General features: G+C 43.1%; 1 protein-coding gene and 2 pseudogenes across 3 annotated transcripts in view; all 3 read left to right on the forward strand.

The window, feature by feature from the left end:
• The window catches only part of LOC310795494 (uncharacterized protein), a gene marked incomplete at both ends in the record, with an annotated part of 338,406 nt that overhangs the window by 305,130 nt on the left and 20,233 nt on the right, over positions 1 to 13,043 (forward strand). The window contains 3 exons of the mRNA XM_083657553.1: positions 7,375 to 7,459; positions 9,114 to 9,188; positions 9,335 to 9,466. Coding sequence (XP_083513679.1) covers positions 7,375 to 7,459; positions 9,114 to 9,188; positions 9,335 to 9,466 — 292 coding nt within the window. The remainder of the gene's footprint in view (positions 1 to 7,374; positions 7,460 to 9,113; positions 9,189 to 9,334; positions 9,467 to 13,043) is intronic.
• On the forward strand, positions 899 to 1,753 carry LOC310795657 (hatching enzyme 1.2 pseudogene; annotated as a pseudogene). Its single transcript has one exon. The product of its transcript is annotated as a hatching enzyme 1.2 pseudogene (transcript).
• Positions 10,095 to 10,919, forward strand: LOC310795496 (hatching enzyme 1.2 pseudogene; annotated as a pseudogene). The gene has a single exon. The product of its transcript is annotated as a hatching enzyme 1.2 pseudogene (transcript).

Consider the following 13,043-nt stretch of genomic DNA (forward strand, 5'->3'; position numbering starts at 1 on the left):
TGGCTAGCCAATAAAGTTGCTTTGCTGTATGGACATGACAGCTTTCAAAAGGTTTCAGATCATGCCAGGAAAATGAATTCCTTGTAATAACAGAGCTTCCAGAACGAGGGATGCAGTTTCTTTTATACATTTCCTTAATCGACTAATTGGTCAAGTTAACGATCAGTTCAGGGGCGGTTTTAGGATGACACCTTTGGGTGGGCTCAGCCCCCAAACAATGTATATGGTGGACCGCAGACCCCCGGGAGAAAATGTTGCCCTCCCCAGCAGAGAGGGCAAAAGGGCCAAGAGTAAGTCCAACACTAAACCTTTGCCTTTTAGAACATTACAAGCTATCTGAACCTGAATTTTATATATATATATATATATATATATATATATATATATATATATATATATATACTATATATATATATATATATATATATATATATATATATATATATATATATATATATATATGGGACCCGTTTCTGGCCTACTTTGATGCACCTCAAGTGGCTGGTAGCACCACGTTGTAATATAATATACATATGTATGCCTCCCCAAACCCCCCCACCCGTGTCTGTTTGTTCGTTTTTGTTCCAAAACATTAAAAATAAAATATTGAAAAAAAAACAATGTGTTTAGGTATGTCCATGTAAAGAGCTCTTTAATCTGCAGAAATAACAGACGATGTTGAAACTATGGGTTTGTCCGTGGCGTCCTCCCTTCAGACGTTTATTTAGGCCTAGCAGTCTGGACCCCAACCCTTAATCCTCCAGCAGACACACCTGGAAAGAAGAGTATAAAAGAGCAGGACCAAGCAGACTCAAGCATCAAGCTGCAAGCAGTCTCTCCACAGCATCTCCAGGAACCCTGCAGAGAAGACAAGAAGCTACCAGACAGAAACCTGAAGATGAATCCCTCTCTTGGCCTCCTGCTGCTGCTGGTGATCGGCCTCTCCCAGGCTAAGTCCTGGGTGGAAACAGATGACACTCTTTCCAGCGAGGAAGAAAGCGACTCATATTTCCAAGTTGACGACCGAGAGGCCGACACGATGGACACCGGCAGCAGGATCTTGGCCACAAACAACGGCTCCAGTGAGTTCCTGCTGGAGGGCGACTTGGTGGCCCCCACAACGAGAAACGCCATGAAGTGTTGGAGCAACAGCTGCCTCTGGAAGAAAGTCGGCGGCAAGGTGACCGTCCCCTTCATAGTGAGCAGTGTCTTCTCCAGGTCGGCCAAGCAGGCGATCGACAGAGGCATGAAGTCCTTCCACAGCAGCACCTGCATCCGCTTCGTTCCCCGTACAAACGAACGCGACTACATCAGCGTGGAGAGCAAAGGCGGCTGCTTCTCATCCCTGGGCAGAGTAGGAGGCAGGCAGACCGTCTCTCTCGCCCAGCAGGGCTGCGTCTACCACGGTGTCATTCAGCACGAGTTCCTCCATGCTCTGGGCTTCTATCACGAGCACACCAGGAGTGACCGCGACAAGTATGTCCGCATCAACTTCCGGTACGTTAACCCGCGGACAAAACACAACTTCCAGAAGCAGAACACCAACAACCAGAACACTCCCTACGACTACTCCTCCGTCATGCACTATCCGAGAACAGCCTTCACCACCCAACGCGGGCAGGACACCATCACCCCCATCCCCAACCCTAATGTCCGGATCGGCCAGAGGCAGGGCATGTCCCGCATCGACATCCAGAGGGTCAACAAGTTCTACAGCTGCAATAATGACAAGAAAAAAAGCTGTGAAACTTAAGTCTGTAGCCCATTCCTCTGGTAGAGTCCATATCGCCCGTGTGAAAGAATGCAAACAATTATCCCCAGCAGTGTCCCACTCTGCTCAACTTTCTGTGCTACTTGATTCTTTCCTCAAATAAAAACACTTTAGTTTCACACAGCATCTGGAATGTGTATTTTATTCATTATTTCTGTATGTGGTCTTTCCAAGGAAGGTTTCAGATCATGCCAGGAAAATGAATTCCTTGCTATAACAGAGCTTCCAGAACGAGGGATGCAGTTTATTTTATACATTTCCTTAATCGATCAATTGGTCAAGTTAACGATCAGTTCAGGGGCGGTTTTAGGATGACACCTTTGGGTGGGCTCAGCCCCCAAACAATGTATATGGTGGACCGCAGATGCCCTAGGGGGGTCTGGGGGCATGCCGCCCCGGGAGAACATTTTGTACATTTTAAAGTAAAAATTGATCAATCTGGTGCACTTTGAGATCAAAATGAAGAGACTAGATCTATGAAGAAAGCTTAATCAATTTATCAGATTCACTCTTCTTCTTCTTCTGTGTGTGTACTTCTTAGCAGATACAGCTTCTTCTCACAGTTCCTCTGTTCTCCACCTCCACACCAAATAAATAAAACAATAATCTAAGAGTGACTTGAGGTTAATGAGGTACCAAAGAAGTTAAAGGAATTAACTGTATGGCATCCATGAATAAAGCTAACCTTCACACATAGCAAAACTACAACAGGCATATCAATGGCCATTCTAAACATAGGGGCACTTTACACGAGGACGGTTTCCTATGGTGACGGGGAATTATTTTATCGTTAGTGCCTCTCTTTTAGACGGCGACGGCGAATTTGGGCTTAGGAAACGACACATTTTGAAACCACCTTTCAGAGTGAAATTCTTGATGACGCTTCCTGCTGAGGACTCCATGTAATCGCTTGAAGACGGCTCATTTCAGGAACTCTGACGTGCCTGCACACGCGACACACGCGATTACGCCATAGCCGTGCGCGAGTTGGCAACCATTTTCAAAATAAAACGTCAGTATGAATGAAGTTTGGCAACATTCAGAATTAAGCTACACTGCGGCCAACTTCAGTTACATGTTCATAACGTTACTGCTGCGAGGAGCCGATAGCTGTACCCGGTCGGCATTTAACGTTAGTTACAAAAGCACGTCGACAGTGTTTTCTCACTGCCAGTAGCAGTAGGGTTTGACAGATCCCAGTCAGCGCTCCCGGTCCTCGCTGCTCGTTAAAGATTTCCAATAGGCGTTATTCTGATAAACTGGTCACATATATGTTACGTTCTCACCCGACAAATATTAAAACTTCAAAAGAGTTTGGGGTTTATTTTAGCTTGAAAACGGCTTTTTGGCAAGTCTAAATGACTGCGGTAGGCGTACTCTACTTCCGTGTTTAAAACCGGAAAAACGATTACGAAATGACGTCATGCAGAAGCGTCCTTGTATGGGCAAAGAATAAGGTGATCACACTGCCACCTAGCGACCTGGCATGTACATTACGGCGTTTTAAAAATTCAACAGCGCTCATGTAAACAGGGAGAAGGTGTGAAAGAAACGCTATTGTGTCAGTTCTTCCAGAAACTGTCCTCGTGTAAAGGGCCCCATAGGCTACAATTTAACACATTACCAAAATGGCTGGCCACTTAGCGTTATGCTAGTGTGCATTTGCATATCAACATTCCCATTAACAAACAGCTTAGCACTAGTAGTAGCCTAGTTTACACCTCAGCTCAGTAGCCCCACAATGATGATCACAGGTACCCAATACATTAGATGCATGATGTTGCCCCCATTCACTTCATAGTTAACTCTGGTTGACTAATGAAGAAGTTAATTTACAAAATATAACTTAAAAAAAAGACCAACTCAATGATCATGGTGTTTAACACCTTAGGGCCTGTGTCCACCTAGCGTCTTTTCATCAGCTCTGGCGTCTATTTTCAGTTGTTTCCAATGGGGGAGAGCGTATGCGAGAGCACACGGACGTCTAGAGAAAGTGCACTGAGTCCGACGTCTATTTTCACAGTGCTCCGGCGTTTTTGTGCGCCCGACTCCCAGCGCTTCCAGCTGAAATTATTTTAACTTTTCAGAAAGACGCTGGTGTTGGGTGCTCCTTTTCTGGCAACTAATCATATGAAAAAACTATCGCAACAGAGACAGAAAGGCTCAATTGTGGGAGCAGATTGGCTAGACACTTAATATTTCTGGTGAGTGTTGAGCTAAATCACTGTATGTGTGTTGTTTGCTAATGTTAGCTGTCAGCTATCAAGCTACTACCGCACTGAGCTAACGTTAGTTTCAGACTGCTTCCTTGTTATATTGTGCACGGAGATCAGCGTTTCCCAGCGTACTTCCAGCGTTTAACGTCGGAAAAAGATGCTAGGTGGACACAGGCCCTTACTCACTATAGAAAAGAGACTTAATCTACCTTGGCTTGCTGGTGCTCTCTGTTGTCAGTCTGATGCTCTCAAGGAGAAATAGAACACTTCCTTCTTTCCTGGGTGATCAATTTTCCAGGAGTGTAGTTGAGTGCAGAGGGCATATAGGAAGAAATTTAGTGGGGAATTGATGAATATGAAATCCAAAAATCCAAAGCTTTACTGGAAGATGCTGAATGGTTGTGGTAAAGATAAAACCTGTCCAATTTTGCCTCAAGATCTTTATGAACACTTTAAAGGGTTGTCTGACTGGGACGCTCCAATGAATGAGTTGCCCCATGTTGATAGTAGTAATGAATACCTTGACAGTAGTGGTTTAAATGTTAGCTTCACCGAGGAAGAAATTAAGGCGGTTGTTCAAAAGCTAAAATCGGGGAAAGCTGCAGGAATAGACAGAGTTCTGAATGAGTATATTAAAAGTACGGTACACATTTTTATGCCATCATATGTTTCCCTGTTTAACAAGATTTTGGAATCTGGTGTCATCCCTGAAGACTGGGTAACCGGTTTAATTGTGCCAATCTATAAGAGGGAAGGTGACACGAGTGATTGTAACAATTATAGAGGCATCACACTTTTGAGTTGCCTGGGGAAACTTTTCACAAATGTATTGAACGCAAGGCTATGTACGTTCTGTGAGGATAATGCTATTCTGAGAGAAACTCAGGCTGGGTTTAGAAAGAGCTATTCCACCGTAGATCACATCTTTCTATTGAAACACATCGTCGATCTTTTTTGTTTTAAAAAGAAAAGCTTGTTTTGTTCCTTTATTGATTATAGTAAAGCGTTTGATACAGTCTGGAGGGATGCACTCTGGTATAAACTGTTAAAAACGGGTATCAATGGTAAATTCTTGGATGTGGTAATGAATATGTACAAAAACATCAAATCATGTGTTTTTGTAAATGGTGTTAAATCAGAATTTTTTGTAAGCCTAGCAGGAGTTAGACAGGGTGAAAACCTTTCTCCATTACTGTTTGCATTATTTATTAATGACTTAGAGGATTATCTACTACAGAACGGCTGTCAGCCTATCAACCTTGATGATACAGCGATAGACAGTTATATGCAGCTTATGGTACTGATGTACGCGGATGACACAATTATCATGTCTACAACAAAAGAAGGGTTACAGAAAGCAATAGACCATATGTGTGAATTTTGTCATAAATGGAAATTAAAGGTTAACAGTGATAAAACTAAAGTCACAGTTTTTGGTTCTCGAAAAATTAGCAGTGACAAATTTAAGTTTAATTGTGATGGGGAGAACCTAGAAATCGTTAACTGTTTCAAGTATCTTGGTGTCATTATGAACTATAATGGATCATTTAAGATCGCCATTGAGGAGCTGCATAAGCAAGCCTCCCGTGCTATGTTTGCCCTTTTTTCTAAATGCAGAAAATATGATTTACCAGTAGATATCACACTGGACCTTTTTGACAAGTTGGTTTTACCAGTTATGTTGTACTCGTGTGAAGCTTGGGGGTTTGAAAAAATTGATATATTGGAAAAGCTACACCTCAGATTTCTCAAGTACATTTTGAAAGTTAAAATGACAACGTGTAACAATATGGTCTATGGGGAGCTGGGGAGATACCCACTCTGTGTCACTGTCAAGAAAAGAATGATTAGTTATTGGGCAAGGTTGATTGACGGCAAGGAGAACAAACTTAGCCGTATTATGTACAACTGCCTGCGTGATCTGCACAACTCTGGCGTCTATGCCTCGCCGTGGGTCGTGCGGGTCAAACAGATTTTGGATGACTGTGGCTTGTCTTACCTCTGGCTTACACAGCAGTGCAATAACATTGACTGGTTGAAGTTAACTGTTGAGCAAAGTCTTAAGGATCAGTTTATGCAGAAATGGCAAAGTGAGCTCAAAAGTATGACGTCATGTGACTTGTACGTAGAATTCAAAAAAGAACTTAAACTTGAAAATTATCTGCTGTATGTAAACCAGAGGCATAGACATGCAATTTGTAACTTTAGGGTTAATAACACCAGAATCCCCAAGGTTGTTGGCAGATATAAAGGACTGCATAGAAGTATGAGGATCTGTAATCTCTGTAGTGACAACTGTGTGGGAGACGAGTATCATGTTTTGTTTGAATGTAAGAATGTAATTATTTTGAATTTCAGACAGTTATATTTACCCAGATATTATTTAACACGTCCATCTATGTTTAAACTGATTCTGCTACTACAATCAGACAGACAAAAAGTCATGTGTAAATTAGGTGCCTTTTTGAAGAATGTCCTGCCTTTGTTCAAATGACATGCACTAGCCATGCCGTGTGCCATTGTATATTGTTTTTGTATGTTTTGTTTGTGCTCCATACCATGTGATCATGGTCAATGAGTCACATTAAATAAATAAATGAAAAATGAAATGAATGAAAATGAAATGAGTAACTTCCTCTAGACCTAACCATATTTTCAAAATAAAGGTCATATATCGCATGCATTTCTGATCACCAATACCATTATTATTATTATTGTATGGCTTTAAAGCATGAATGAGAGATTAATAGAGGGCCAGCTATTCTTATTTCTGTAAAAAATTAAAAATCCCCTCTATCTTCCAGGGTGGGCTGAGACTATCTCAAGTTGGGCATCAGCCCACCCAAAAAGGGTCTAAAACCACCCCTGGCTTTCACTCAGAATGTCAAAATATAAGCGATGTGATGTATAGTTTTTGAGATATTAACGTTTGTTTGGCACAACTCATACTATTAACTGCCGCAGGGTTGCGCATTTCTGGGTGTCAAGTGACGTCACGCTGATTCGTCCTATAAAGCCAATAATTTCTTTTCAATCACAGTAGCTAATTTAATTTCTTACCTAGGCTACTTACCTAGATTTCTTACCTAGACTACCTCGCTGGGGGATTTGGGTAGTCATTGCTTGTGAGACTAGTTATTTTGTAATTCAAGTGATTTTAACTGAATATTGAGAACCTGAATTTCAGAACAATGTAAATACAATTTCACTTCAGGTAAATTCAGGTAGTCATGGGAATCATGGAAGTCATTTTCAATGATCACAAACAAATTCTGTGCACAATTCAACTTCTGTTCGCACAAGTTTCAGCCAATAGCAAAGCAATGTGTAACACTTTTTTGAAAAGTGCTAAGAAATATTATTGTGATTTTTGTGTGCTTGTCTCAGGTCGCCGGGAGTGAAGAGCGCAGGCGAACTCTGACCCCTCTGGCCCTGAGAGAGCGCTACAGTGCGCTGAACGAGCCTGGTGTGGGTGAGTCCCTCCATGCCTGACCTCCGGCCCTCTCCCACATGGTGGAGGCGGGCCCTGAATGTTGCACCGCCCCTCTACCCACAATCCCCTCTGCTTCCCACTCTCCCCTCTCTATTTCTCCTGTCTCGCGCACACGCATGGCACAAGATGCACCGCACTGCTCAACTGTATATGCCCCAGAGTTCTTTGCAGTGCGATTAGAGGAAGCCATATTGAATCATGTGCGCCAAAAAGATGAGCAGTGGACCCCAATATTACACCCAAAATGGCTCCATGGCACATGGCAAATTAACCTCTTCCTTCCTGACTGTCCTGACAGCCATGACAACTGATGAATGAATGATGGTTTTGCATGGCGCTGGTTGCTCCACTGCGATTTCCGTCGGCATGGCAGCAGACGCTGTTAGCATTTTTCCGTAGCTTAGCACTGGGAATGGGCAGGACCTCGCAGTGGAGCTAGACAGAGGAGCCCTCATGTTGTGGCCCGTCAAGAGAGGGGGTGGGGCCAAGGCCTTTTCTGTCTATAAGTACACAGCGCTGCTACACTGCACCTCAGTCCCTCTATCATGGTTACTGAACGCTACTTTAAGCAATGGGACTAGCACCTGAATGATACTCTACTTCCCTATGTATCTAACCTCCCCCTGCCCAAATGGTCTGCTAACCCCGAGGATCGTATCGACAAAAACACGATACGTTACGCCTATTGATTATTCCCTTCAACAGATCAGTGCTTTTGTCAGGGTAAGTATTGCTATGAATCATTTTAATAGCAGGTCAAGTCACATTCAAGTCAAATGTTGTTATGATTCAACACCACAGATCAATTAAACCAAAAGAAAAACAAAGCAAAAGCAAATGGTAATTGACTGTAGTGAGTGAATTTGTTTGCTGTGATTCATAGAAAGTTTTAGACAATAATCCGATGAATACATTTAGCTAAACTCACACAGAAGCACCCAAACAGTTCTTAAAATCTATTTCCTTTAGAGTATTGCTTACCATGCATTCACACCAAGGCAAAAAAAAAAAAAAAAATAGAGGCTTCACTCGCGCGAGTTTATATCGCACAAATGATTTGCCAAAGTTGAAAAGTTTCAACTAGAGTGAACGGGCGACGAGGCGAATATCACATCTTTCGCGCTGTGAAATGTGAAATGTCGTGTCCTTCACCTCATTCGCACCACGTGGGGTGAAATGGCGTCTATTCCCACGTTATTCACCCAAATTTGCGAAAATCGCCTTGGTGTGAACACCCTTTAAGACTGAGTCTTACCTTTCATAATTTTAGATCGTTCGATTTTCTTCTATATCAGACACAGGTTTTCAATTCCTACCTGACATGTTTCGACGGCAATACTTCCGTCTTCATCAGAGGTGTCACTAGATGGTGTGTGACGTGTCTTAAACAGCTGATGTTGTTTACATCATTTTGTTTTCTCAGTTTTAATCTAATATTGAATGATGGTTGTGGCCAGTATAGTATAATATAATGTGAGGATGCTATGAGGTTTGCATGTCAGAATCAGGATCAGAATCTCAATCTCCTTAGACAAGTGCAGAAATGTAGAGGCATTGATCTGTGTGAGAATGGCCTGGTGTGGCTCTCTGCAGGTTCCAGTGTTCTTCTCAACTACGCCTTGTTTCTCTTCAGCCACAGTGAACGCCATGGAGAGGACAGAGTTCAAGATCAACATCATATCTGAGCAGCTTGGTTTGAGCTGGGCAGGTTAGTTCTTCAAAACATCATTCCTTCCATCCATTCATCCTCCCCCCATCCATCCATTTTTCCATCCATCAGTCAGTCAGACTGACAGACAGACAGACAGACAGACAGACAGTCTGTATCTAACGGTCTACCAACCTTCCTGTCAGAGCTGGCGCGTGAGCTTCAGTTTGGTGTGGATGACATCAACAGGATCCGTGTGGAGAACCCCAACTCCCTGCTGGACCAGAGCTCCACCCTGCTCAACCTGTGGGCCAGCAGAGAGGGCAAAAGGGCCAAGAGTAAGTCCAACACTAAACCTTTGCCTTTTAGAACATTACAAGCTATCTGAACCTGAATTTTATATATACAGTATATATATACTGTGTGTGTATATATATACTGTGTGTATATATATATATATATGGGACCCGTTTCTGGCCTACTTTGATGCACTTCAAGCGGCTGGTAGCACCACGTTGTAATATACATATGTATGCCTCCCCAAACCACCCCCCCCCACCCGTGTCTGAGTTTGTTCGTTTTTGTTCCAAAACATAAAAGATAAAATATTAAAAAAATAAAAAATAAACCAATGATCCAGAGAGGATACGACAGTATACCGAAGCAACGTTGACTTGCAGGCACAATCAGGTGTTTAGGTATGTCCATGTAAAGAGCTCTTTAATCCGCAGAAATAACAGACAATGTTGAAACTATGGGTTTGTCCGTGGCGTCCTCCCTTCAGACGTTTATTTAGGCCTAGCAGTCTGGACCCCAACCCTTAATCCTCCAGCAGACACACCTGGAAAGAAGAGTATAAAAGAGCAGGACCAAGCAGACTCAAGCATCAAGCTGCAAGCCGTCTCTCCACAGCATCTCCAGGAACCCTGCAGAGAAGACAAGAAGCTACCAGAGAGAAACCTGAAGATGAATCCCTCTCTCGGCCTCCTGCTGCTGCTGCTGATCGGCCTCTCCCAGGCTAAGTCCTGGGTGGAAACAGATGACACTCTTTCCAGGGAGGAAGAAAGCGACTCATATTTCCAAGTTGACGACCCAGAGGCCGACACGATGGACACCGGCAGCAGGATCTTGGCCACAAACAACGGCTCCAGTGAGTTCCTGCTGGAGGGCGACTTGGTGGCCCCCACAACGAGAAACGCCATGAAGTGTTGGAGCAACAGCTGCCTCTGGAAGAAAGCCGGCGGCAAGGTGACCGTCCCCTTCATAGTGAGCAGTGTCTTCTCCAGGTCGGCCAAGCAGGCGATCGACAGAGGCATGAAGTCCTTCCACAGCAGCACCTGCATCCGCTTCGTTCCCCGTACAAACGAACGCGACTACATCAGCGTGGAGAGCAGAGGTGGCTGCTTCTCATCCCTGGGCAGAGTGGGAGGCAGGCAGACCGTCTCTCTCGCCCAGCAGGGCTGCGTCTACCACGGTGTCATCCAGCACGAGTTCCTCCATGCTCTGGGCTTCTATCACGAGCACACCAGGAGTGACCGCGACCAGTATGTCCGCATCAACTTCCAGTACGTTAACCCGCGGACAAAACACAACTTCCAGAAGCAGAACACCAACAACCAGAACACTCCCTACGACTACTCCTCCGTCATGCACTATCCGAGAACAGCCTTCACCACCCAACGCGGGCAGGACACCATCACCCCCATCCCCAACCCTAATGTCCGGATCGGCCAGAGGCAGGGCATGTCCCGCATCGACATCCAGAGGGTCAACAAGATCTACAACTGCTAAGAACATTAGAGAAGGTTCTTAGATCTTCTGTACATTCCAAGTGACGTGTCATGAAGAGCTGGAAATGGGTCCAATATTATAAGATGTCAGCTGTGAAACTTAAGTCTGTAGCCCATTCCTCTGGTAGAGTTCATATCGCCCGTGTGAAAGAATACAAACAATTATCCCCAGCAGTGTCCCACTCTGCTCAACTTTCTGTGCTACTTGATTTTTTCCTCAAATAAAAACACTTTAGGTTCACACAGCATCTGGAATGCGTATTGTATTCATTATTTTGATTGATGAGTGTTGAGTACTTGAATGTAAGCGGTAGCATTAGGAGTGCAGCACGTACCTTGGTGGTGGTTTCCAGCTCAATGCCAGAGTGTAGGTATATATACACACACAAACACACACACACAATGTGTCTATATATATATATATATATATATACACACACACAATGTGTATATATATTTATATATATATTTATATTTATATATATATAGATATATAGATATTAGGGCTGTGGCGATTCACTTATCTCCCGATTCGATACTATCACGATTCTTGGGTGCCGATTCGATTTATATTGCGATTCTTAAGTATTGCGATTCTACGATTATTGCGATTCGATATTACGATTTATTGCGATTTTTGTTTATTTTTTTCTTTTATTTTTTCAGTTTGTTTGCTTTTTTACACTAGATTAGAACATGGGAAAAGTTGAATCATACACTAGAGACTGTATATTATATCATGAGTAGGGCTGGGCGATATAGTTAAAAACCACTAGTAAACCAGTAGGCGGCGCCTGGCCTGCTGTTCAGTGAGTGGCCTGACTTAAAGCACCAATTATTTTTATTTTTATTTTTTTTTGCGATTATCGATTCTAGAATACAAGATCGATTCAAAAAATCATGACATTAAAAATCGCGATACTTAGGTGAATCGATTTTTTCCCCCACCCCTAATAGATATATAGATATATAGATGTGTATACCGTATATATATACACACACACACACACACACACACAATGTGTCTATATATATATATATATATATATATGTAAGGGATAATGTATTGTGAGCCGGTGATTACTGACGAAATAATGACCGACAGGTGAATGTCATTATTTCCAGTAATCACCGGCTCACTATACATTATCCCGCTTAGAACACGGCCTACAACTAAATCATTCAATAATCTGACAAAAATAATTATTCAAATAGATTTTTTAATAGCGTTTTCAACGACAAAGCGGTTTCATTCGTAATTGGCACACAAGACACCACAGCTGCAACTGGTTGGCCTAATTAGTAGTGTTTGCTGACAAAAGGCTCTTATCAACTGATTAATCCAGGTGTGGCAGAGCAGCGGTCGGTTGTCGAGAAATAATGACCGGTGAATCTTGTTGATTGACCAATCAGAATCGAGTATTCAAGAGAGCCGTGTTCTAAATATATATATACACACACACACACACACTAGAAATCAGAGATGGGAAAAGTACACACATTCTTTACTTAATTAAAGGATGGCTTTACTGATGATCAACCCACTTTGTATCATTATAATGTCATGAATATAAGCAGATAATAATACAATAAATCAACTGACAGTCCTTCAAGTCAGTTCTGGTGGAGCACCAAGTCCTTCATCACTTGTGTTAGAGGTAGGGAGTGGATTAGCCATGTTGTTGACATCAGGCTGAATGAGCACACCACTGTGCTGTGTGGGCTTCAAGGTATTTGTGCTTGTATGAGTCTGGACAGACATGATGTAGACTGCTCACTTGTTGGCAGAGGCATAGAGACAGTCATGTCTGGGAACGCCCACAAAATGTTAAACGGCTGGCGCGCGAGTGGGGTAAAACCGCCCATATATCTCAAGGGCTGACTCACCAAAAGACGGTGCTGCGGCTCTAAACTACAGGTTTGGGGGTTTCTAGAGCAGAACACAAGACGTCTGCTCAGATGTGCGTTTACTGCGGTGGTTAAATTCCCGATCGTGTCTGCCTGGGCTGAGCTATCAGCTAAATTCTAACTTTGCTGAATGGATAGAACGGGAGGATTTACCCCACCCTGACCCCGCCCCCAGGCTAACCCAGCGTCTATTGTGGGCGTTCCTAGAGCCTGTATG

This window comes from Poromitra crassiceps (assembly GCF_964638095.1).
Source record: "Poromitra crassiceps genome assembly, chromosome: 21".
Classification (NCBI taxonomy): Eukaryota; Metazoa; Chordata; class Actinopteri; order Beryciformes; family Melamphaidae; genus Poromitra; species Poromitra crassiceps.